Raw genomic sequence first — 27156 nt, 5'->3', positions numbered from 1 at the left:
GGGGCGGCCATCTGCTGCGACCGGTTGGGGTGAGAGAAGGAAGACAGGATAAAGACATGCTGTGGAAGAGAGACAGAGATTAATAACAGATACGATTCAATACAGAGAGGTCAGTTAATACATAGTGAGTGAGAAAGGTGACTGGAAAGGAAAAACTCAATGCATCATGGGAATCCCCCGGCAGCCTACATCTATTGCAGCATAACTAAGGGAGGATTCAGGGTCACCTGGTCCAGCCCTAACTATATGCTTTAGCAAAAAGGAAGGTTTTAAGCCTAATCTTAAAAGTAGAGATAGTGTCTGTCTCCTGAATCCAAACTGGAAGCTGGTTCCACAGAAGAGGGGCCTGAAAACTGAAGGCTCTCCCTCCCATTCTACTTTTAAATACTCTAGGAACAACAAGTAGGCCTGCAGAGCGAGAGCGAAGTGCTCTAATAGGGTGATATGGTACTACAAGGTCATTAAGATAAGATGGGGCCTGATTATTTAAGACCTTGTATGTGAGGAGCAGGATTTTGAATTCAATTCTGGATTTAACAGGAAGCCAATGAAGGGAAGCCAAAACAGGAGAAATATGCTCTCTCTTTCTAGTCCCTGTCAGTACTCTTGCTGCAGCATTTTGGATTAACTGAAGGCTTTTCAGTGAGTTTTTTGGACATCCTGATAATAATGAATTGCAGTAGTCTAGCCTGGAAGTAATAAATGCATGAACTAGTTTTTCAGCGTCACTCTGAGACAGGATATTTCTAATTTTAGAGATGTTGCGCAAATGGAAGAACGCAGTCTTACATATTTGTTTAATATGTGCGTTGAAGGACATATCCTGGTCAAAAATGACTCCAAGGTTCCTCACAGTGTTACTGGAGGCCAAGGTAATGCCATCCAGAGTAAGAATCTGGTTAGATACCATATTTCTAAGCTTTTCAGCGACGAGCACAGTAACCTCAGTTTGATCTGAATTAAGAAGCAGAAAGTTAGTGGCCATCCAAGTCTTTATGTCTTTAAGACATTCCTGCAGTTTAACTAATTGGTGTGTGTTATCTGGCTTCATGGACAGATAGAGCTGGGTGTCATCTGCATAGCAGTGAAAATGTATGCTATGTCTTCTAATGATGCTGCCTAGGGGAAGCATGTATAATGTAAACAGAATTGGTCCTAGCACCGAACCCTGTGGAACTCCATAATTAACCTCAGTGTGTGAAGAGGACTCTCCATTTACATGCACAAATTGGAGTCTATTAGATAGATATGATACAAACCACTGCAGTGCAATACCTGTAATACCTACAGCATGTTCTAATCGCTCTAATAGGATATTATGGTCAACAGTATCGAATGCTGCACTAAGGTCAAGAAGGACAAGCACAGAGATGAGTCCACTGTCAGAGGCCATAAGAAGATCATTTGTAACCTTCACTAAAGCTGTTTCTGTGCTGTGATGAACTCTGAAACCTGACTGAAACTCTTCAAATAAACCATTCCTCTGCAGATGATCTGTTAGCTGTTTGACAACTACTCTTTCAAGGATTTTTGATATGAAAGGAAGGTTGGAGATTGGCCTATAATTAGCTAAGACTGCTGGGTCTAGAGATGGCTTTTTGAGTAAAGGTTTAACTGCAGCCACCTTGAAGGCCTGTGGTACATAGCCGATTATTAGAGATAGGTTGATCATATATAAGATCGAAGAATTAACCAATGGCAGGACTTCTTTGAGCAGTTTTGTAGGAATGGGGTCTAAAAGACACGTTGATGGTTTGGAGGAAGTAATTATTGAAGTTAACTCAGAAAGATCGATTGGAAAAAAAGAGTCTAACTTAACATCAATGGAACTAAGAGTAGCTGTAGATAATATTACATCTGTGGGATGATTATTGGTAATTTTTTCTCTAATGATAAAAATTTTATTTGTGAAGAAGTTCATGAAGTCATCACTAGTTAACGTTAAAGGGATGGTTGGCTCAAAAGAGCTCTGACTTTTTGTCAGCCTGGCTACAGTGCTGAAGAGAAACCTGGGGTTGTTCTTATTTTCTTCAATCAGTGATGAGTAGTAAGCTGTTCTGGCTTTGCGGAGGGCTTTCTTATAAAGCAACAAACTATTTCTCCAGGCTAAATGATGATCCTCTAAATTTGTGGCACGCCATTTCCTCTCCAGATTACGAGTCATCTGCTTTAGGGTACGTGTTTGAGAATTATACCACGGGGTCAGGTACTTCTGATTAGAGACCTTAGTTTCCACTGGAGCTACAGTATCCAGAGTCGTACGTAGTGAGGAGGTGAAATTATTAACAAGATAATCGACCTCTGTTGGGGTAGCGTTCAGATAGCTGCTCTGCTCTGTGTTGGTACAGGGCATTGACGATGATAACAGTGGCTGGATTATATTCTTAAACTTAGTTACAGCGCTTTCAGAAAGACATCTACTTTGATAAAGTCCACTCTCCACTGCTGCGTAATCAATTATTGTAAATGTAAATGTTATCAAGAAATGATCAGACAGGAGAGGGTTTTCAGGAAACACTGTTAAATGTTCAGTTTCTATGCCATATGTTAAAACAAGATCTAGAGTGTGATTAAAGTGGTGGGTGGGTTCTTTTACATTTTGAGAGAAACCAATTGAGTCTAACAACAGATTAAATGCCATGTTGAGGCTGTCATTTTTAGCATCTACATGGATGTTAAAGCCGAGTCTCCAGATCAGTAATCCTGGCCTCCAGAGCTGCAAATATGCTACATTTGTTACAGATATCATTACTGCTAAAGGAGGCCGAGGAGTAACTAAACATCTGACACAATGAGCAAGAAAGTGCAGAAGGGACATGTGAAGTAGCCATGGTGCTAACGGGTCGGCTACGAGCTAAGCTAGCGAAACAGTACAGAGACAGTGAGTGAATACTATAAATTAGGTAGTGAGTACACAGAAAGTGTGCTTCGGATGAAGCACGTGAAGATTATACTGTGAAAAAAGAATGTATTTAAAAGTTGTTAATTAAACTGCTAAGCAAATAAGCTACTCAGAAACACCACTGTGTTTGAGCAGGAACAGGAAGCGATACTATACCACAGAGCGAGCGAGCGAACACCAAGTGACAGCGCCACCGACAGGGCTCAGAGAGCATCCTCAAAAACGTGTCAACAAAACACCAGGAACAGAGCTGTGGAGCTCCATCAGTGTGGCTCAGTTTGAATACAGTTTGGTGCCATTTACAATTAAGAAACACAGACAGTTTCTCTCTTTACTCTGAAAGTTAACAAATATGTTTTTTATATTTATCTAAAAAATAAACATTTAGTCTGATTTGAGAGAGGAACAGAGAGATGAACAAGAGCAGGTGAGACACATGTTGGTCACATGGTTGTTTACCAAAACTCATAAGAACATGTATCCAGTACCTAGTGTTTCTTTTTAGGTTTGTTACTTTTCAAATTCTATATTTATTAGGTTTTGCAGGCTTGTTTGCACAACAAGGATAAATAATTATATAAACTTTTCTCAATCTAAATAGTGGACTTTGGTAGAATTAAAAAGGTCTATGATGATTTTTAGTGCTGCTATCATCTAGTTCTGATTCTGGTTCTGTCTTGGTTAAGTCCTCAGTCGTCCTGATTTTGAACTGTTGTAGTCCTGTTTTAATTCCGGATCAGTTCTGGGTCTGGTTGAATTGGGGTTTAGTCCTCGTGTCTTGATACAGCTCGACTTTGTTCTGCCTCGCTGCTTAATTAAAAAACTAGTTTAAGGTGCATATATGGTATATTTTTCCCATATGAAGTCATTGTTTTTTGAACAAAACTCAAACACAGCCTAACAATCTTTCAGTCATTTCTAACCCCCACCCACATGCATACTACCCTTTAGGGCTACGCCCCGGGTGTATAAAATGTCTGGCTCCGCCTCTGGAGTCAACAGTATCCATGACACACAACGTAACGTTCAATAATGTGTCAGCTCTAAGAGCCGTGCTCACAGAGCTCAGCTCTCACACAGTGGCTCAGCTATGCTCCAATCCCTCCACACTGTGGCCAATCACATGCGAGGATACAGGATAATATCATCATGTGAAAAACAGAGAGGGTGATGGACGCGACAGTCAAGTGGAGCGTGCGTCCTCTCAGTGAGAGACAGTAAATGGCGGTGAGGAGGCTGTGCGAGAGCAAGAACACATAAATGTGCCTGACACGTAAACGAAGCAGCATCTGGCTGCAGCCTAAAGACTTTTGTCTCATCTCGACACCCTCTGGTCTTGGTGTTGTCGTGGTTTAGGCGGTCTTGACTACAAGTCTAACGTAAAGTCACATGACCAGAGAAAGCCTGCACAGCAGAATTAACACCTTCACGTCGATGGAGCTCGCTGTGTTTCCTTCCTTGTGTCCAGGTGCTGTTGTTTACGGTGGCCCCTAGAGACAAAACACATGCAAACCCCAAAACACTTGCAAACTCCAAACACATGCAAACTCCAAAACACTTGCAAACCCCAAAACACTTGCAAACTCCAAAACACTTGCAAACTCCAAACACATGCAAACTCCAAAACACTTGCAAACTCCAAAACACATGCAAACTCCAAAACACTTGCAAACTCCAAAACACTTGCAAACTCCAAACACATGCAAACTCCAAAACACTTGCAAACTCCAAAACACTTGCAAACTCCAAAACACTTGCAAACTCCAAAACACTTGCAAACCCCAAAGCACATGCAAATTCCAAAACACAACGGAAGTGCTCCAGGACGCTAGGGGCAGTGTTGAGCTTTTGTTACCTAGTAACTACACAAGCCAGGAAGTACCAGTGACCGGATTTGCAGACCGGTCTGCAGCCTTAAAGGCCGCATTTTAAGGCCAATTACATCACAGCGACACGACGCAGCGGCGGTGTGGATAATTTTGCCCAAAAAAAACGGCGGAAGCGGAGCCGCCGAAGAGTAAACTTTCAGAAGTAAGTAATGAATATTATGTCACTTATTTATGCGCAAATGTTTTTATAATGAAGAACATTAAAACATTACTGTTGGCCACATGTCAGGAAAGTTATGTGACATTAGCGATGTTTGTACTAACTTGGTTTTAAAGCCTTTACTTCAAAATATACGCCGTTCAATAGTTGACTTTAATCTTACAGAGAATGTGATGATTTTATGGATAATTAAAGTCAGTCATATATCCACAAACACAACACAGCATCAGTGATGCTGCTCGGTTTGCAGTCCTGAATATCACGGCACAAGCAGGATTCACTGCACTGTTAATGTTAGCTATGTTATATTGCTGCCTCTGTTCGGTGGTGTCGAGCCAAACGGACTTTAACGTGCGTTTGAACAAGCTGACGGTTCACTCGTTAAGCTGAAAGAAAGATGCTTTAATCACAGCAGTCACACATGTGTCCACTGTACCATCTGGGAACTCTTCTTGTTTCGTAATAACACAATCCTCCTTCTTTTGTGCTGTTTTGTAGCAGTGTGTACACCTGAGACTGTCACTTGTCTGTCTGTCCTGCACTCTCTCTCTTTTTCTTTCTCTCTGATTGTGTAATAAAAGTATGAACATTCATTTATAAGTTACACTTGTGTTTGAATCCTGCAGCTTATCACACATTTGATTTCCATGTGTGACAACTGCAAGTGTCCAGAGTGAGGACAGACTGAGGGACCCACTGCTGCACATCATCTGTGAGGCTTTGCACCCCTGATGATCCACCAGGACAAACCCAGCAGTGTGTGAGGAAGAGGAGGAGGAAGAGCCAGCAGCAGCTGACAGATGGAGAGAATAGACAGACTGTTCCCTGTTTGTGAAGGACTGCTAGGAAAGTTTAACATAACTAATTGTCTGTCCTGAATCAGTCTTATTAGGTAATGTTCAAATAATTTTATCATTCCAGTGTTTTCAGTGTGGGAGAAAGTACTCAGGGCCTTTAGGTTAAAAACAATGAAAGGCAGAAACAAGTTTAATATTCAGAAACCTAAAGTATGTATCAGCAGCAGAATGGAGCTAAAAATAAATGTTTGTTTCAGTTCTATGAAGCTTTGAGTATTTTGGATTAGTAGCACTGCTGTATTTGTTGCATCATATTGCTGTAATTGTTTATATGCTTTATATATTCTGAGCTAAGTTGATCTATAGTGTTACATCATATTCTATAAGGATGTTATGTGTTTGTAGACTTTTTGCCCAGTTTGACCCATTTAGCAGAAGTCAGCCTGTTTAAGGCTCTGATATCTATTCTGTATGACTTAAAGTAGTTATGACATGGTCTGATTTTCTCACCCAATAAAGGAATATTCAATATATCAGTCTACTCTTTATTCTATCAGAAACAGTTATCACAGCTCGTACAATTTCTTTTTACACATGTATGTAAGCAATGAGCCAAATTTAGTAATGCCAACATACTGAAGGAACAACATTTCTCTCTTATATATGATACACCTATATATGCACTGTCAAAGATACTTGTCTTTGAGTGAAGATTTAAGGTGATAAGACATATAAATAACTGCAACTTGAATCTGTACTGAGGCTCAGTATTTGACACAGAGTTCATGTTCACTGCTGTAATAGCTAATAATGATTAATATAATAACTATATATTGGCCATATTATATTTACATTACCAAAGTGATATGACTTTAGTCTCATGAACAATATTAGCTAATTGTTATTTACTAACTAATCTTAAATGACTGTTCAGTACAGAAATGAAGCCCAAAAATCATGTTTTACTGTCCTGTGGTCTCAGCCTCAGATACTTATCAAATCACACAAAGCTCTTGTAGAAACAAACAAACAAATGAACAATGTTTTCCTTCATTTCTGTCAAAAAAGTTGTATGACACGTTTCCAGCGGTTAGTATCATGGTTGCTAGGCAACCTGGGAAACGCGACGGATACTAGACTGTCCCACACAGACAAACTTGCCGTTTCCCATGCACAGGGCAAACAAATTTTATTTGATTAATTTATTGATATTATTGGCTAAATTTCATATACATAAGTCGAAATTTTCTAACGCAAAACCATCCTTTCGGTGCTTTTTAAATGAAACCAAACAATATGTTAAAACCATACAACATTCTCAAAATCAAAAAGCTGTCAAAACCATAAACCTATGTTCCCTGTTCAATATCATGTGATTCTTTAATAGACTGTGTCTATTTTGTTTTTTTATATGAACCCCCTGACATTGTGTTTGCTATTTTGTATCTGTATATCTGTATTTTGTGCTTTGTCAATAAAACGTATTAAAAAACCCCCCCAAAAAAACAAACAAAAAAAACTTGCCGTTTATTTTGCAAATCGAGCTCAACACTGCCCCTAGCGTCCTGGAGCACTTCCGTTGTGTTTTGGAATTTGCGTGTGCTTTGGGGTTTGCAAGTGTTTTGGAGTTTGCATGTGTTTTGGAGTTTGCAAGTGTTTTGGAGTTTGCAAGTGTTTTGGAGTTTGCATGTGTTTTGGAGTTTGCAAGTGTTTTGGAGTTTGTACGTGCTTTGTCTCTAGGGGCCACCGTAGTTGTTAAACGAAAAGTTAGTTTTTCTTCCTGTTTGCAGGCTTGTATTTTTATCTCGTGCTGCCCCCTGTTGGATGATATAGGAACCTGTTTTTCCCTGGCTGTGGCTCCTCCCCTCTATGAAACACCTGCTTTTTATTGATTTTTGCCACCTGGACCAGTCTCAGGTGAACTTCATGTGCCCTTCAGGACCTGCTGGGACATCCCATGTTCATCATGATGATTCTGGCTTTTCAAAGGTAAAAGGTGAATTTAGAAACCGCAGCATTGTACGTTTCTTCACAGGTTTATGAGTGTTGGGGTCCCAGGAGGACGATCCTGGTATTAACTGTATATTTAACCTCCTAGGACCTGTGTCCACATATGTGGACGTCACATTTTGGGTTATTTAGACCAAAATACTCAATTTTGCTCTACATGTGCCTGATATCCACTTACGAGGACATTATACTGCTACTGTTCTATCAACATTTTAAATGAATATCCTCATTTGTGGCTCTCATTTTTCTTAAAAACAAAAATAAGGTTAAAAAAATCTGGTAATTCTTTGTTTTTACATTCATCAGGCCCCAACCAGCCCCAAAATCAAAGAGAAATTAAAAATGCTGTCGTGGAAGAGTTCGGGTCTTAGGAGGTTAAAGGAGACCTTTCATCTGCTCTCACCTGTCCTGAGCAGACACCTATCAAACATGAACGTTTACCCAGAATGCACTTTGTGAAGTTTTGACATCGAACTCTGACAACTGATCACAGGAACGTGAACCTCTGGGTTTCCTCTCAGGGGATCAAATATGACATCATTTATCAGCTTCATTGATCATTTGTGAAATCTCATTAGAGCAGAGTAAACTGCTGCTACGACAAACAGCACAATCTCCAAGCTCGGATTTACCTGAACAATGAGGCAGAGAGGAGATCGTACCTGCTCTCACTCAGACGTCACGATGACTACAAACTCCAGCTGTGCAGTTTTAAAGGTAAACACACACATGCAGATCCATCGCTGCAGACAAACACGATGCTGAGACTTAAGAAAGCAGCTGCTCGGCAGAGAAAGAGTCTTAGTTAAATCTTTGCGGCGCTGCCCTCTGGAGGCGTTCGCTGACGCCTGAGAACGTGGCGCATCAGTTCCCTCTTGGCTCTCAGACCCACTGGAGCTCGCTGACCTTTCACCTTTCCTCCCCACAGAAAGTTTGTAGTAACCTTTGACCCCCCCCCCCCAACCCCACAGCTGACTTCCTTCAGCTGTTTGTGTTTAGCTGACCAGCCTCTGGTTTTTATGCAGGTACAATAACTGAAGCCCTATGTTCAGCCAGCGCACTGAGCATGCTCAGACCCGTTAGTTGAACGAATCCTAAGAAACGTATGCAACGCATCAAACGTGAAGAAACGACAGCAGACGATTTTATTTTCTCGTTTTATTTTCCAAACGGTCTCCAGCTGCACACTCAGAAGTTCCTGCAAAAGAAAAACAGGAAACAGCTGTTAGACTCACACTTTAGACTTCCTGTCTTCCTTTAAACACTTTCACAATAAAGTGTCTCACATTAATAAAACTGATGACGCCACATGTTCGGCGGTGGCGCTCTAAATCCTGATGTTTAAACAGGAAGTCACTGACTGTCCGCACAAACGCTCGCAGTGTTTTCAGGGTTAATGATGCAGGGAAATTAAAGCGGTTTAATGTGGACCTCAGCGCCACCACGCCATCATGCTCCTACAGAAGCGACGTCACATCGGCCGAGGCGAGCCGCTGCTTTGGTGTCGGCCACCTGTAGGTGTTTGTAACCTCTCGTGTGACCGGTGGGTGTGACCGGCGTTTTAACGAGCTGTGGGTGCTGGAGCTCAGATTACTGCGATCACAGGAGGCGGTCCTCCTGCACCAGCTGACCAGCTATAAACGCTACGATGCTGTGCTGATGTCACGACCCTTTACTGTCACTTCATTTCCTCTGAGAGTTTTAGAGTTTGAACCCGTTAGATCCTGACGTGTTACTGCTCCGTCTTTTTAAAGAACATTTCCAGCTCATCGCTCAGATATTTCATTTATTTTCTTTGGTGATCTTTGGTTAGCACGGCATCCTGTTCGTCTCCATCAGCTCGCCGTGTCTGAAAATCATTGTGCGTAAATACAGTTCTGTGACAGTGATGCAGCCGTCGCGTGGTTCGTGATTGAGGTCACTGATGACGTACAGCTGGCTGAACGAAGCCGTGCTGTGACGCCAGCCTCACTAACAGTTTACGACCAAACGTGAGAGCTGCTTACTTTGCCACGACGCCGTCGTTCTTCGCCAGCCTCAGGATGGAGTCGTCAGACTCGCCCTGGAACACACAAACAGTCTGTCTCAGCCCTGAATCTGAGACGCCTGGGTTTGTTGTGGCTGCTCTCACTGGTTCCACCCAGAACACTGAGGGCGTGTTTAATGTTCTGCTCACACTTACCATCCTGCGAATGGGGCCGCAGATGGCGTAGGTCTTGGACTGACCGTTGAAGCGTCCGGTCACCTTATCAACCTGAAACAAGACAAAAGAAACATTCAGACACCCGTCACTTTAACCACGAGCGGCCCGAGCATCACATCAGCGTTTCAGTTCCACACAACGCCAAACGGGAACGTCCCACCGGAGCGTGGAACTGGAACAACGTCCCACCGGCGCGTGGAACTGGAACAACGTCCCTCTGGAACTGGAACGACTTCTGTGTGAGCAAACATCAGTTTCCAGCTTCCCTCTGGTGCCTCTGCGGTTCACACATCATGCAAATGTGTGTGCACGGCACGCAGATCCAAAGATAATGAGCCGCATTATTTACATACTCGTGAATCATGGAGCGCCGTCCTCTCGCTGCCTGCAGCACTTCCAACATGAAGCCCAGCTCACACACACCAAGTCATGAGCGGACAGGTGTCCGCTGATCAGGTGACACACCTGTATGTTGCTGTATGTCATTCATTTAAAAAATGCTACCTCAGGAACACGTCCAGCTGAGCGGCGCATCTGGACCCTTTGAGGTGCACACCTGCATTTCCTGATGCCACCATCATGCTAAAATCTTCTTTATTTTGAAAGCAGTTGAAAACAACCACAGCTGACAGAAAGTACTGTACATCGGAACGAAATAATAAAATTAGATACGCTATAGATAAAAGCCAAATAAAAGAAATGTAAAATAATTAATTAGCTAATAACTAATTTAATTACAAGAGAAACTAAGTCTCACTGAGGTCAAAAGCCTCAGGCAGGTTAGTCCATAATTCAGGAGCTATAGAAGAGGCCCCGCCCCCTCTGAGCTTCCTTCTGGATCTCCAGGAGCAGCCGGTCAGCTGACCTAAGAGACCAACAGGGCGTGTGGAGATGAAGACGCTCAGAGAGGTAAAGCGGGGCAAGACTGTGAAAGTATTTAAACACAAACACAAGAATTTTAAAATGCACTCTAAAAGACACGGGCAGTGAGGCCAGCACAGGGATGATGCTGTTTTACCTGTTATCAGTCGTGCAGCGGCATTTTGAGCCAGCTGCAGACGTGACGGCAGCAACTGACTGAGCTACACTCTGCAGACAGGATGAAATAAAGGCGTGGATCACTGGGCAGCACTAAAAGCACGATTACAAGTGCTGCCTAGAAAGAAAAGATTTCACTCTCGCCTTACATTATAAAAACTGGACTTCACCACTGCTCTGATTTGGTTGTCCAACTTATAATCACTGTCCAAATTAAAACCAAGTCAGTAATAACAGGTTTAAAATAAACTTCCAGGGGTCCCAAATCTACAGAGGAGCACTCACAAGGACCACTGGGTCCAAACACCAGCGACTATGTTTAAGGATCACAGCCCTGTGATGAGCTGCTCACTGGACTTCCAGCCCTCTCAGCTGGTCAGACCACAAGAGCAGAGATTTGATTGGATCAATGTGCCAGCAGAAACACAAACAGAGAAAAATCATAAAAACATGGCACATGGCTCTTTCTACCCATGTTTCCCACAGGCAGCACACACGGCATCAAAGGCGCCATGGCATGGCACGGCACGCTGCCAGTCGGCACACAGGAGGCAGCTGATCGACGCCTGGTTGAAGCGCCCTTCCCACACAGTTGGTGTGGAGCATCTACAGTTTGTTGTACGTGTACAATGACAAAGGCTATTCTACTCCGTCTGTCTTTGAGGAACACAAACCCGGGGTTTCCCCTTATCTCAGGATCAACCTGCTGCCTGCCATGGAAAGACGACCCCAAACCACACAGGGCACGCTCCGTTCTCAAACGTCATCATCACTGGACCCGCCTACACACCACCTGAGGCCCTCTGACCAGCTCTCACCTCAGCGATGTTGATCTGGATGGAAGCGTGGTCTTTGGCTCCGATGATCCTGTTACTGGCAGAGCTGCAAACACACACACACTTCATTAAACGTCAGCTCGTCATCACGTGTCTCTAACTTTCTTCCTCGCTGCTCTCACCATTTCCGCGGGACGTACAGGTCCACAAATTCACCGGCGTCGTTCTGCATGTTGGAGCTCGTTCGGGTGTCACCTGCAAACACGAAACACACACGTCACACTTTTGAACACACACACAGCGCCGCCGCGATGCTAACAGGCTAACACAGGTACATAGCGCCGCCGCGATGCTAACACAGGCACAGAGCGCCGCCGCGATGCTAACACAGGCACAGAGCGCCGCCGCGATGCTAACACAGGCACAGAGCGCCGCCGCGATGCTAACACAGGTACATAGCGCCGCCGCGATGCTAACACAGACACAGAGCGCCGCCGCGATGCTAACACAGGCACAGAGCGCCGCCGCGATGCTAACACAGGCACAGAGCGCCGCCGCGATGCTAACAGCCAAACACCCGAGCCCACACTGCGGCCTCGTGCGGCTCTTTGCGGGACACAAACGCTAACATCAGCACACGTGGACCCCGGGAGCCCCCCACACGCTACACACACACACCCACAGCACGAGCCCGGCTCAGAAATCACAGCCAGCCGACGATAAAACACATTTTCAGACATTTTTACTCGGAGAGCGCGAGACACACGTACCGTGCAAGTTAAGTGGCGAAAAGGAAAGGGAGGAGCTTCGTCACCGGAAACACGTAAATCGCGTCTGCGTGTCTGATTTTTTATGAAAACTATTTATCTTTTTTAATTTTTTCATTTTTAAAACCTTTCCTGTCGCCCGTAGAGCTGCCCGGTGCATTCTGGGATTATATTCACATTAAACTCTAACGGACCGTTTCAGCCTCGTTCACGCGCCACGCGTTAGTTGTTGCTCAGCTTTTCTGAGTGGCGACACCTATCGGTCAGGAGGAAATGCGAGCAGGGAGCCCTTGAACGAGGTCAGACCTGCACTAGTGATATGCGATACCACTGATTTCCACTGAAGTAAAATTCAGGGTGGTATCGACGATACTGATGCGATACTGATACTTTGTACAAAAACTTTTTTCTTACTGTATCTTATATTGTATCTCAAATTATAGCTTCATAGTGATTACAGGACGTCAGATTACTTGTTCTGATCACTTAATAATGCAGAATTATCATATAGAAATAAAAAACTGAAGTTGTGTGTCATTTGAGCATGTTCAGCACTAAAGGACTCTGCGACAGACGTCTGTCTCGCCCTAGCAGCACCTGTCCCTCTCCTCCTCTTCAGTTCGCCTCAACATAAGCTCGTCATATTCTGTGATATGATTTACTCTGAGGTGTTTGTTGAGGTCAGTGGAGCTGCCACAAAACCTCACTGTCTTGCCACATCGCAAACCGCATCTTGGCTGTTTGTGGAGGTAAAATACGTCCACACATGACTCCATTTACGCTCAGCCATTGTTGTGAGTGCGCACGCCAGGGGCTGCCACACAGCTATGCAGCCGTATTTCGCACATGACTATGAAAGGCGGAAGAGGAAGTAGTTCCTTCCAGTGTAGACGATCTGAATGATATAGCCTCTTTCCACTGTGTTCCTGTTAATGATAAACTACAAATTTACCCTAAAGTACTAAAATATCGATATTTTAATGTGAGAATCGATTCTAGAACATAAATGATTGATATCGGAGGAATCGATATTTCAGGATCGATCTGCACATCTCTAGGGCACGGAGGTCATCAGAGTAGAATCATAAGTACCACTGTGTGTCATCTGCATAGGAAACATTGTGAGTCCTTATGACAGTACTAAGCCGGAGCCTGTGAAGTTTAAAGAGTAATGATAAAGACCGACCACTGAGAATTGCTGACTGCATGTTGATCTGTGCAGAGTTACAAAGCCTCTGAATCCACAGTGTCAAAGGCAGCAGTGAGGTTGAGCTGGACGTAACTGAAACTAAGAATTGCTTTTGGTCTTCAGCTCAACTTCAGCTGGTGAAAGAATGTGAATGCTTTTACTTTGAAAGAATACTCTCATAGAAATATTTATTTTTCCATGACACGGAAACTGTGGTGACTGCATCACTTGCTCTTAAACAGGCCGAGACAGGCTGGATTGTTGCAGTAGATCTGATATGAGCTGCAGTAGATCTGATATGCTGCTTTCTGATGTCAGGTGGAGGCCTTACAATAATACAGAGAAAACCCCGACAATGAAACAAGCCCCTATGAGCAAACACTGGGTTCAGGTCAAGGTCAAGTTTATTTACATAGCACAATACCAACAGTCCATGCTGCACAAAGTGCTTAACAATGTAAAATGCCACTAAAATAAATAAAATGCAGAACAATGATTAAAGTAAAACATAGAAAAACAAACGAATCAATAAAATAAATCAATAAAACAACTAAAACAACAACAACTAAAGCTGTTAAAACCAAAATGTTAGGTCAACGTGTGTTAAAAGCCAGACCATAAAAATGTCTTTAGTGATGATTTGAAACGTTAGTGTTTGTGCAGGTCACATATTAAGAGGAAGACTATTGCAGAGTCTGGGTCCTGCCACAGAGACGCCTCTGTCACCACCACACTTTAGTCCAGGAGTAGTTAAGGTTAGTTCTGACCTGGACCTCACGTTCTTCCTGGAGCATAAACCAACAGCGTGATGCTATGCAGAGGGCCATTGCATCACAGTTTGAGCTGGTTTCTGTCCACCCACATATACTGATACTGTTTTCTTTCAGTTTGAGTGTGGTTATTCCACCGAACTGCAAATGTGTTTTGACATCTCAGTCATATCTCCATATCTGTACAGTTCAGCCTCCTCATTTTTCTTTTTACAAACTTCTCACCCCATCTATTGAAGTCAGGTGTTTGTAAGTCATGAAATCCTCCATGGTGGCATCATGAATATCATGGATGCCACCATGCAGAAAGGTGTAATGAAGAAGGTGCTTAAACAGCGACCTCCCTGAACAGGGTCCAGTAACCATCACAGTGGCAGACATCCAAGAAAGGGTCTCCAGTATGAGGAGTTGGACAGCACCAGGCCTCAACATGGTTCACGCCTGCTGGCTGAAGAAGCTGACTGCACTCCATGAGCGTCTGGCAGCACAAATGAACCAGCTGCTAGTTGATGAGAGACACCCAGAATGGCTAACCGAAGGTCGGACAGTCCTGATCCTCAAGGACCCCCAGAAGGGACCAGTCCCCTCCAACTACCAGCCAATAACCTGCCTCAGCACCACGTGGAAGCTCCTGTCAGGCATCATAGCGGCTAAGATGAACAGGCACATGGGTCAATACATGAGCAGGGCACAGAAAGGGATGGCAAGAATACCCGAGGCGCAAAACACCAACTACTGGCAGACTGACCAGTCAGCCGAGACTGCAGGACCAGGCTGACCAACCTGTGCACTGCCTGGATTGATTACAAGAAGGCCTATGACTCAATGCCCCACACATGGATCCTGGAATGGAAGTATACAAATCAACAGGACCCTGAGAGCCTTCATCAGGAACTCAATGGGGATGTGGTGGACAACACTAGAGGCCAACTTCAAGCCCATAGCACAAGTTACCATCAAGTCTGGGATCTACCAAGGAGATGCTTGTAGTGAGCTGGTACAAGGTACAAGGGAGTGAGCTGGCACATGACCTGAGCGCCCAGCCCCGGACACCAAGAACCACCAACGCACCGACCCCTGAGGGCATCAGTCACCGGCAGGGAGTGTGGTGAGGGGAGATAGGCCTTTGGAGGGCCTGGGAGTTCCCAGAGAGGTGGAGTCTAAGACCCCACCTGACATATAGACACAGACAAACAGGCACACAGACACAGACATGCATTCCCACCCTCATGCACACATATACAAACACTCAGCACTCACCCAACGTGAGGATAGACATAAATGGACATGTACACACAATCACACTCCCCAAACATACTCTATACCCCGGGTCCAGGTATCCTCGCCCCCAGAGGGGGAAACGGCACCCAGACCCAAGAGATGTTACCCTTTCCCCCGGGGTGGAGGCAAGCAGACTTCCCCAGGCTCCGCAGCAGCAGGGAGGCCCCGCATCCCAGATCCCAATCGGACGGCCAACACCTCCTCCCAGCCCCCCCGCCCCGATGGCCAGCAGAGAACGGGGGTGTGTGAGGACCCCAAACCTCCCTCCTCCCGCTCATGTGTAGTGTTGCTGCGTGTTGCTCTAATGTGCATTTAAAACACGGGAGGGCATGGTGCTGCTGCCAGAGAGCAGCAGGTGTTAGCACGGCCCCTCCCGAGAACCCTCAATGTCTACAGGTGGGCACCGGCGTCAGAGGTGGGGTTGAATACACAGACCGTCCTCTGGACGCCGTTAACGTGCCCACCCTCAAGGCCCTATATGTATGTGTCATGAGAGTGTGAGTAATGTGTCTAAGTTGTGGAAAAACTGGGATTGTCATAAAAATAGTTGCAATGATCCGACTTGTGTTTGTAATCAGACCTTTGTGCTCATCCTCCTGTGAGCTCTGAGTGATTGCGGTTTCACGCTAGTTTCGTATTTGGACATATTTATTGTAAGATGTCATAGCTGAGACGTTTCTTAGTATGAAGCACAGTATTGATGAATTTCATCACCGATTGCTTCATCAGTGCAGACGAGTGGAGGTGAGTGTGCTTTGACTAACATGCACACAGCCTGCAAACAGCCAGTGTGACCTGTGCTCCTCTAGGAAGTCAGTAAAGTTTATTCAAGAACTAAAGTGGCAAAGTGCTTTTGGGTCTGCAGCACAGTCTCCTTTAGTCACCTGGATCGAGCAAGTCCTGACGAGCAGACCTCAGAGACCTCGCAGTTAGGAGTGGATGTGGACCTCATCAATACTCCCCACGATCTGTAACAGTGATCGCCAAAATCTGACAGTAACCCTGAACTTTATGGGGAGCCGGTGTAAAGAGGACACAGTCAGGGTCACGTGGGACCTTTAGGAGGACCTGCCGAAGCCTTCTGCAGCCTCACAGCAGCATCCTGGACCATCTGGAAGTGATCCAGGGATGATTTCCTCCGGCAAAGGAAACAACAAATGACCAGATCAAAGCTTGTATGGTTCCAGTTTACATGGAGACGGATAAACACACGTTTGTACGAGACGATGCTTACCAAATCTGAACAACAGTAACAGCCACACTCCTCACAGCACACCCTTCTTTTAGCTTCATTGATTCAGCTGATGCTGAATTAGTCCCTCTGTTTGTACATCAGTCCTTTCTTTGGGTTTCCCCACAGCACACCTGGAATCACTCCAACAGCAACTCTCCCTGACATTTCAGCTTCTCATATAAAACAAATGTTGTGGATTTGAATTTGCTCCAAGTGCTGGTGTTTTCTGAACACTTCAGGTGTTGAAGAACATGTTGACGTGTTGATAATTCCCCTCGTTGGAAGAATAAAGGAAACATCTTTCTGTGTATTCCCTTCCTTTGTTCCTCAAATGTCGCGCTGCTCTCTGTGTTCAGGAATGCTGGGGAAGACCTCGAATGTCGTATTTGCATAATGAAAGGTAAACAGGTGGGTGGATGGAGGAAGCAGGAGAGGACTGGACAATGGGAGAGCGGACAAAAGGCGATCCCACACGCAGCATGGAAAGCATATTCCACAGCGCTGTTCTGTGCTGTTGTCCAGATATGAGGCCTGTGTACAGGCAGGGAATCCCTCCCAACACTCCCACGCACTTGGAAAGTAAACCACAGGACTTTATGACTCCAATAGGAACACGAATGTTGTTGGCTGTTTGTTTCTCAGGATCTTTGACTGCAGGCCATCACCGACTCAAAGCAGAAGAATGTATAAATATACACAGCAAATTCAAAAGTGTTAAATGTTTTGGTGTTAGTAGTCTTAGAGTTAATTTTACTCTAAGTAGAGTCACATTCTTTTAATGTAACTCTGAGGTGTAAAATGATAGTACTTAAAATCGAGTGTTAAAAATTAGTGTTTCTATGTCAAATCTGGAGGTGTTACAATGGAAACATTAACTCTTGACCTCTTAACTCTGAACTCCTACATACGGAAGCGTAGAGCTGCCACCCAGGAAAAAGAAAAATACAAGTGTATCACGTTATAACGTGAAAGGTTTATTGTTCTAACAAGATACTTTTCCTGTTTGTACAATATACTATCATGTTTGTACAATATACCTTTCATGTTTGAACAACATAATATCACGTTCGTACAATATACATAATTATCACGTTCGTACAATATAAATATTATATTGTACGAACGTGATAATTATGTATATTGTAATAACGTGATATTATGTTGTTCAAACATGATAGTATATTGTACAAACAGGAAAAGTATCTTGTTAGAACAATAAACTTTTCATGTTATAACGTGATACACTTGTATTTTTCTTTTGCCTGGGTGGCAGCTCTACTCTTCCGTACCTACAGGGGCTATGACACCAATAGAGTAGTGATGGGATTTCCAGCTCTTTTTAGAGATCCAGCTCTTTCGGCTTGGCTCACTAAAAAGAGCCGGCTCTTTCGGCTCTGAACGGCTCTTCAGGTTGTTTTGTTGCTTTAATTATTTAATCATTAACAATAATATAAAATTATGCAGAAAAGGAATTACTAATGTAAAAAAGTGGTTTTATTTATATATGTTTATATATGGCCCCTAGAGACAAAGCACGTTCAAACTCTAAAGCATATACAAACTCCAAAAAGCACGTACAAACTCCAAAACACATTTCTAGCGTTTACTGAACTTCCAAAACAGCTACCCAGATCACTTTAATTCCACAATTGAAAGCATGTGTGTATTGTTTGTGTATTTATAGACAAGCACTCATATTTATTCAAATAATTTTAAAAAAAGTTCATTTACCTGTTACTACCACACACCAAATCCGGTTGTTGATACTTCCTGGCTTGTGTAGCCACTAGGTAACAAAAGCTCAACACTGCGCCCTAGAAACCTGGAACCCTTTCTGTTGTCTTTTGTACGTGTTTTGGAGTTTGTACGTGCTTCTTAGTTTTTACGTGTTTTGGAGTTTGTACGTGCTTCTGAGTTTTTACGTGTTTTGGAGTTTGTACGTGTTTTGGAGTTTGTACATGCTTAGGAGTTTGTACGTGTTTTGGAGTTTGTACGTGCTTTGTCTCTAAGGTCCACCATAAATATACTTTATTTATTCACTCCACATAAAATGTAATAAATAAATCATATAATACAAAAAACAACTATTTACATTTCAACTTTTAACTATTTACATTTTCAGCTTTTTCCTTTTAAACAAATTTAACGTGAAACAACACAAAACACTGCAAACCACAACACAATTAAATATAAATTAAAATATTAAAACAAAAAGAAGATGCACATTCTCTGTCATATGGGCCTGCATGATTTCTGAATCCTTTATCATCTGCAACTGAAAATAGTGGATGATTACTATACCTTTCTAATGTGATGTTGTTGTCCCTGGCTCTCTTTCTCTCTGGCTGTGTTCCTGTGCTACTGCTAGTGTAACTAACGCCCCTCCCCCCTCTGCCCAGCGCAAAGTACAGGCCGCGCGTGCGGAGTTTAGCGGAAAAAGGGCGAGAGAGAGGGTGAGAGAAAGAAAAAAAAAACAAAACATCACGGCTCCCAATAAGGAGCCGGCTCGCGTCGTTCACTTCAAAGACCCGGCTCTAAGAGCCATTTTGTTCTCGAACGACCCATCACTACAATAGAGTAAATTCACAGACTCCGCCCCCAGCACGGCTCCAATCAAAGCTGAAGTGAAGCCGTTTCAGAACATTTTGCTCTACATATCTGAGTTGTTTGCCATGCTTGGTAAGTCATTTTTTCAAAGATTGTTTCAATTATTATTATTAGCTTTTACTTCTGTGGCTCTTTGGAGTTGAGACAAAGCTGTGTGAAAGGCATTAGCCATGTTGCTCGCTGATAGCATAATATTCTGTTTTAGCTAGCTGAAAGGCATTAGCCACATTGCTCTCTGATAGCATAATATTCTGTTTTAGCTAGCTGAAAGGTATTGTTTGCGGCAAATACCACAGCCTTGGAAAAAAGCTTGCATGTGAATTTTCAGTCAAACTTTTGGTCAAATACGCCTAAAACAATGTCTAGAATGTGAAATGTTGATATAATTGTGCTACTTGAAGCCTGAAAACGATCTCCCATAAAAAAACGAGCAAACAGCAGCAGCAGACGTCCTGACTGGGTTCTACGTTAGCATTTAGATCCCTCCAGAGTTTTGTGCACACGGTTTAGGTAAAAATGAAAAAGGTTGAGGTTTTACATTTAGTTCAGTCTGTTGCCTGTGTCCTTGTCTTTTGGAAAATACTTTACACAAGTAATGGCTCAAAAGGATTCCTTTTTTTTTTACTGTGCTGCAATTGATTTGTGCCATTAATTAGTGTCAACTAATTTTTATTCAATCTCCACATAGGATATGCTTGTGAAGATGGAATATGGGGGAGAGCAGAAGTGCGTTGAAGTTCCACAAAGTGATGAATGAAGGACATGCATATTGTATTGAAGAAATAAGTGATGAGAATTTGCATTTACCAGCTCACCTATGTCAGACCTTTTGATAAACAAAATTGAAAGTGAGAACATGTACACTGTTACATCTTTCAGAAAATGTTTTGAAATTGTGGTGCACAGTTCAGAATAAATGTTTTTCAAAAACCATTGCATCTTTTTAGTAAATGTTTATTTCCAAGAGAAATTTCTAGAAGTTCAGAACAGTAAAATTCCCGCTTTTTAGAATTAATTAGAAGATAACTCTCACGTAGTTAAACTAAAATACTCTTTGAGAGTTAATATATAAACTCTTAACACCAAGTGTTAAATTATCAACTCCAGACAGATTTGGTGTTTAACACTAAATCAGAGTTAACGTACCAACTCTCCAAAAAGAGTTAAATGAACACTCTCTGGTGTGGACCCATATAGACACTTTAAAAGTGTTGAAATCAAATCTGACAGTGTTAATTTGGATGTGCTGGATTTGCTGTGCACACCTACAGGAGTGATTCAGTTTAGGGAACAAAAAGTCAGCCCAGACTTTCACACTGTGTACAATCTGTTTATCGGCTGCTCTGTGTTCTGCTATTTTCTATATGCAGTATATAAACATATATAAACCACATAGTAGTTGTGTTTGTTTGAAGCACCGTGTACAGTGTTGATGCCGTGGTTTATCAGCTCACAGCTTAAATGAGCACAATGGTTTATATGAGTGCAAAAAGAAAGTTATGAAAGCACGTGTGTGCAATCTGACAGCAGCTTGAAGCCACAGCTTCTGTATTTGGTTTCAGGTGATTTAACACTACAAGCTGCTGAACGAGTTGGCGTGCTGCTCCAGGTGCAATAACATCCTGACATCGGCGAATCGTGATGAGGCGCTGACGAAAGAGGCTCATTTCTTATGATCCAACGTGATTTTGAAATCGTGAGTGGAGGCAGATCAGATCTACTGCAACCGTGCAACCCGTCTCAGCTTGTTTACAGCCAATGATTCAGCCGCCGCAGTTTCAGTGAAATGGTTTATGTGAGCGGATTCTTTAAATCAAAGCATCCACATTCAATGACAGAGTAACACCAGGAAACTGAATTGAACTCCCAGTCAGAAACAAAAAGGAAATGTTTTTCCCTCACACACACAACATGTAATTATATATATATAGAAAAGTTAAAAGGTCGATATGTAAAACCCCGCTACCTTATTGTGGTGGAGGGGTTTGTGTGTCCCAGGGATCCCAGAGGCTCTTTTGTCTGGGGGCTTTTGCTCCCTGGTAGGGTCTCCCATGGCAAATTGGTCCTGAGTAAGGGGCCAGACAAAAAAGACCCCTATAAGTACATCTCTTCTCTCTTCTCTTAGAAACTCATGCTCCCTCTCGCAGCCTGAGATCATCTCATCAAAGGCTGTTGGTAGTTCCCCGAACACATTTTGAAACCAGTGGTGATAGATCGGTTAGAGCGGCGCCCCCAGGTTGTGTCTCTCGCTCCATTTCTACGTTGCCTAGATTGTATTTATTCTTTTAAACATCATCTTAAGACTCACTTATTTAGAGTAGCTTTTAATTAGATTTGTGCTGCATGTTGGATTGTACTGTTTTCTTGGTTTTCTTGGTGTTCAGTGTCAGGTTGTTCTCTGAACACCAGGCTGCCAGCTTCAGGACTTCCTCTCTGCAGGCTGCCTCGTCTCCCTTTGAGATGAGTCCGTGGTGTCATCAGCAAACTTGATGATGAGATTGTTGTTGTGGGTCGAAGTGCAGTCGTGGGGAGTAAAGGGAATACAGGAGGGGGCTCAGCACGCAGCCCTGTGGGGAGCCGGTGCTCAGTGTGCGAGTGGAGGAGATATGAGGGCGGAGCCTCACAGTCTGGGGCCGGTTTGTGAGAAAGTCCTTTATCCAGGCACATGGGAGAGGAGGGAGGCTGAGAGTGACCAGTTTGGTGATGAGGATGACCGGGATGATTGAAGGCTGAGCTGTCGTCCACAAAGAGCATTCGGACGTAGCTCTGCCGCTGCTCTAGGTGACTCAGCACAGAGTGGAGGGCGATGGCGTCTTCTGTGGATCAGTTTGCGTGGTATGCAAACTGGTGGGGGTCGAATTCTGGTGGGAGGTAATCCTTGATGTGCTGAAGGACTAGTCTCTCAAAGCATTTCATGATTACCGGTGTGAGGGCCACAGGGCGGTAATCGTTCAGGCTGGAGATGGGAGACGTCTTCGGCACTGGGATGATTGTGGCTGATTTTAGACAGGATGGGATGGCTGCTGATCCAGTCAGAGGTTGAAGAGTCTGGTGAAGATGAGGGTGAGCTGGTGGCCACACGCCCACGACGGCGATGATGTCCGGCTGGAGGCCCAGAAAGTGGACGATGCTGAGGTGCTGGACGTACCTTGGACAGCGGTGTAACAACCGCAGGACCAGGCGAGGCAGATGAAGACATGGAGGCTGGAGAAACCATAGGCGATGGCGTGGGAGCCACAGGTGTTGGCACCGCAGGTGGTGGCGCTGCAGGCGACGGCTGAAGCGGCCCCTCGGCCCCTCCAGCGGAGACAGGAGGCTGAAGCGGCCCCTCGGACCCTCCAGCGGAGACAGGTTGCTGAAGCGGCCCCTCGGCCCCTCCAGCGGAGACAGGAGGCTGAAGCGGCCCCTCGGACCCTCCAGCGGAGACAGGAGGCTGAAGCGGCCCCTCGGACCCTCCAGCGGAGACAGGAGGCTGAAGCGGCCCCTCGGACCCTCCAGCGGAGACAGGTTGCTGAAGCGGCCCCTCGGACCCTCCAGCAGAGACAGGAGGCTGAACAGGCTCCTCGGACCCTCCAGGAGACAGGTTGCTGAAGCGGCCCCTCGGACCCTCCAGCAGAGACAGGAGGCTGAACAGGCTCCTCGGACCCTCCAGGAGACAGGTTGCTGAAGCGGCCCCTCGGACCCTCCAGGAGACAGGAGGCTGAACAGGCCCCTCAGACCCTCCAGCGGAGACAGGAGGCTGAACAGGCCCCTCGGACCCTCCAGGAGACAGGAGGCTGAACAGGCCCCTCGGACCCTCCAGCGGAGACAGGTTGCTGAACGGGCCCCTCAGACCCTCCAGCAGAGACAGGAGGCTGAACAGGCTCCTCAGACTCTCCAGGAGACAGGTTGCTGAAGCGGCCCCTCGGACCCTCCAGCGGAGACAGGAGGCTGAACAGGCTCCTCGGACCCTCCAGGAGACAGGTTGCTGAAGCGGCCCCTCGGACCCTCCAGGAGACAGGAGGCTGAACAGGCCCCTCAGACCCTCCAGCGGAGACAGGAGGCTGAACAGGCCCCTCGGACCCTCCAGGAGACAGGAGGCTGAACAGGCCCCTCGGACCCTCCAGCGGAGACAGGAGGCTGAACGGGCTCCTCGGACCCTCCAGGAGACAGGTTGCTGAACGGGCCCCTCAGACCCTCCAGGAGACAGGTTGCTGAAGCGGCCCCTCAGACCCTCCAGGAGACAGGTTGCTGAAGCGGCCCCTCAGACCCTCCAGGAGACAGGAGGCTGAACGGGCCCCTCAGACCCTCCAGGAGACAGGTTGCTGAACGGGCCCCTCAGACCCTCCAGGAGACAGGAGGCTGAACGGGCCCCTCAGACCCTCCAGGAGACAGGTTGCTGAAGCGGCCCCTCGGACCCTCCAGGAGACAGGAGGCTGAACAGGCTCCTCGGACCCTCCAGGAGACAGGTTGCTGAAGCGGCCCCTCGGACCTTCCAGCGGAGACGAGGAAGTGCTGGCCGGGCTCACCCGAGCTTCCAGCAGGAGCAGATGCAGGGCGAGGGTATTGGGACCCCTGGCTGAATGTGTAGCCGACCAGGTGGGTGAGTGTGCAGACTAGGGGATTGAACTGAAGACTGAACTGGCGGCTGTTGTAACGGTTGTGGTGAGAGTAGAGTAGGTGGTGGAGTAGATGACTGCACAGGAAACTGAGCTAGAGGTAGTAATGACAGTTGGGGAGAAAGTGGAGCTGGTGGTTGAGTAGATGACTGAGCTAGCGGCCACTGAGCTAATGGTTCAGGTGCAAATGTAGCTGCTGATGACAGAGCCAATGGCTGAGCTACAGGGAGAGGGGACACTGAAGACGGAGTTATGGGTAGCGGCGATAAGGGCTGTGCTGCGGGCAGCAGTGACGATTGTGGTGGAGGTGTAGCTGGTGGAGGAGTGGCTGAATTGGCTGAATGGGCTCATTGAGTGCAGCACAGATAAGATCTTGGAGAGGCTTACGGCTGCCGTGAACACTCAGAATAAGATCTCTGGATCACATCTTGGAGAAGCTCACTGTGGTCGTGAGATCTCAGAATCGTCTCTTTGAGCACAAGAATGATAACATCACAGAGCATAAGTTTGATAACATCATGGTGAAGCTCGCGGCTCTCCAACGGGAGATTGAGAGACCCGTGTTGGACTGTAGAACAGCTTTGAAATTCATATGAGCTGTTCGCACTAAAGTAAAAAGCACCATCTCTTCATGTGGAGACCACTTTGGCGCCAGCTGCGGTCTCAAGGCTGGAGCTGAACAACAACACACGCACACACACACATACACACTGATATGCACTCATCCCCCCGCCCTTTCCAAACGCCTTCGATGCTTGTGTCCTGCTGGGAACACGGCGGGTCTGAGCCCGCGCTGGAATAATAGCGCTGGGCAGGATGGCTGCTGTGTTTGCCCTGGATTACTCCTCACCCCCCACCCACCCTGTGGTTGTCACGTGATCCATAATGTGGTGCTGTGGACATTTATGTGCTTTTTTGTGCAGAGGAGTTTTTTTGTTTCCTGTTCTCATGCTGTCCTCCCAGGAGCCCAGCATGAGCAGAGCTCTCTTTTTTTCCTCTTGTACTTTCCCATTGTAGTGTACATTTCAGTGTTTTCTGTAACGCAGGTCCAACATCAACAGTACGGAGCATTCGCCTGCATCACATCTCATCAAAATGGAGACTCTAAGAAGTGCAGTTTCAGCAGAGTGAGCTCTACAAAAGCCAGGTTGGAATTTATCCAGAACAGCTATAAGCTGCTTAGCAACAACCTTTTCTAAAATCTTAGCAATGAATGGTAATTTTGAAATCGGTCTGTAGCTACTGAGAAGAGAAGCATCAAGCTTAGGTTTTAACAGTGGGTGAATGACAGCATTCTTACAATAAACAGGGACCCGACCAGAAACCAGTGAGGTGTTGATAATTGTGAGCACACGGACCGATAGACTGAAAGACATTTTTAAACACAGATCCAGGTAAAATATCAAGAGAGCAGGAGTATGCTCTCATCGAATCAACTAACTTGACCAGCTCAGGTAAGGACACAGGTAAAAATCTTTCTAAAATTACAGGCCTAGCTTGAGTTGGAGCAGACAAGAGACACAGAAGGAGAGAAACTGTTCCTCACTTTTTCAACGAGAAAGAAAGAAATTTTTCATCTTCATTTGATGAAATTGGGACAGCAGGTGGAGCAGGAGCAACAATATCACTAATGGTGTCGAATAGCACCTTAGGGTTACCTCTGCTCTTAGACACTAAGTCTGAGAAATAGGCCGCCCTCGCATCTCGAACTGAAGTGTTAAAAGAGACTAAAAAGTCCTTTAAATGAAGGAGATGGACATGCAAACGCGTTTTCCTCCATAAACGCTCAACCTTACGGCAGCAACGCTTTAAGGAGCGAATGCTGTCATTTATCCAGGGAGACGACTTTGAAACAGGAGCTAGTCTAGTTTTGACAGTCAATAACAGGACAAACATTGTCTAAAATACAAAGACAATGATTATTAAAAAGATTTGTTAACAGATGAACATCTTTATAAGGAGATAAAACTAAATTAAAAGCATCGGAAAATTTAACAGCAGTTAAATTTAAGATGCGAGAGCTAACCACATGTCGAATAGGAGAGAGGGACAAATGAAAAGAATGGTGGCGATGGTCCGAAATAAAAATGTCCTCAGTACACATAAATCAATGTTTAAACCTAAAGTAAAACAAGGCCCAGTGTGTGTCCTTTGGTGTGTGTGGGACCAGACACATGCTGAGTAAAATGAAAAGAATCCATGACGCTAAGGAAACCTCTGGCAAAGAGGTCAGAGTCATCATCAACGTGTATATTAAAATCCCAGACTGTAACCAGTCTGGACAGCTTCAAGGTCGAGGATAAAAAGTCACTGAACTCCTTTAAAAACATGCTGTTTAGGCCAGGTGGACGATACACTACAGCGCAGTAAAACGGATCTTTATTTCCAATTTTAACCAGCTGTAGTTCAAACTACGAAGCGTGTCCGACCAACACTGCGCGACAGTAAAACCGGCTTCCAAACAGCGCAGCGACACCTTCTCCTCGACCCGACGTCCGAGGCTGGCTGATGAAGGAGTACCCACTCGGGCAGAGTTCGATGAGGGATGAAAAGTCACCATCGCGCTGCCAGGTTTCAGTTAGAAATAAGAAGTCCAGTTTCTTGGAAAGAATAAAATTGTTCAGTGTTTTATTATTCATTGATCGAGCGTTAAAAAGCGCCACGCTCAGCGAAGTAGAAGACATATCATTAACAGAAGCGGCCCGATTTAGGGGACGAAGAAACAGAGAGTTTGATCCGCGACGCTCATAAATTCCACTCACCGCGGGGATGGAAGGCCAAACAACCGAGAGTCTGGATGGACACTCCTGAGGTAGCGCTGTCTCATAGATCCAGGCACAGCTAGTCTCCGCTTCCAGAACAGCCTGAGCTTTACCTGGACACCTGCTCTTTTTCCTCTCCTCCGTGGTTTGCGTGGACCCAGAAAGGCGCCACT

General features: G+C 45.2%; 1 protein-coding gene across 2 annotated transcripts; it reads right to left on the bottom strand.

The window, feature by feature from the left end:
* Window positions 1-8901: 8901 nt before the first annotated feature.
* On the bottom strand, window positions 8902-12692 carry rps21 (ribosomal protein S21). 2 transcript variants are annotated; one of them, XM_085146674.1, is made up of 6 exons: window positions 12546-12690; window positions 11958-12030; window positions 11818-11881; window positions 9941-10012; window positions 9765-9820; window positions 8902-8956 (listed from the first exon to the last, which is right to left on the bottom strand). In XM_085146674.1, exons 2-6 carry the CDS (start codon window positions 12005-12007, stop codon window positions 8947-8949), a joined length of 252 nt encoding a protein of 83 aa, XP_085002800.1. In that variant the 5' UTR covers window positions 12008-12030; window positions 12546-12690; the 3' UTR covers window positions 8902-8946. The 2 variants fall into 2 exon arrangements, with proteins under 2 accessions (XP_085002800.1, XP_085002801.1); XM_085146675.1 differs by lacking the exon at window positions 8902-8956 and having other exon boundaries at window positions 9761-9820; window positions 12546-12692.
* Window positions 12693-27156: the final 14464 nt, after the last annotated feature.

The sequence above is a fragment of the Neolamprologus multifasciatus genome, chromosome 20, assembly GCF_963576455.1.
Source record: "Neolamprologus multifasciatus chromosome 20, fNeoMul1.2, whole genome shotgun sequence".
Classification (NCBI taxonomy): Eukaryota; Metazoa; Chordata; class Actinopteri; order Cichliformes; family Cichlidae; genus Neolamprologus; species Neolamprologus multifasciatus.
This window is presented reverse-complemented; position numbering and strand designations above follow the sequence as displayed.

Excerpts from the sequence above, each read along its gene's own strand:
- rps21 (XM_085146674.1), bottom strand. The coding sequence starts at position 12,007 with ATGCAGAACGACGCCGGTGAATTTGTGGACCTGTACGTCCCGCGGAAA. Across the intron at positions 11,882-11,957 it reads CTGTACGTCCCGCGGAAATG|CTCTGCCAGTAACAGGATCA; the intron begins GTGAGAGCAGCG and ends GTGTGTTTGCAG. Across the intron at positions 9,821-9,940 it reads GCGGCCCCATTCGCAGGATG|GGCGAGTCTGACGACTCCAT; the intron begins GTAAGTGTGAGC and ends TGTGTGTTCCAG.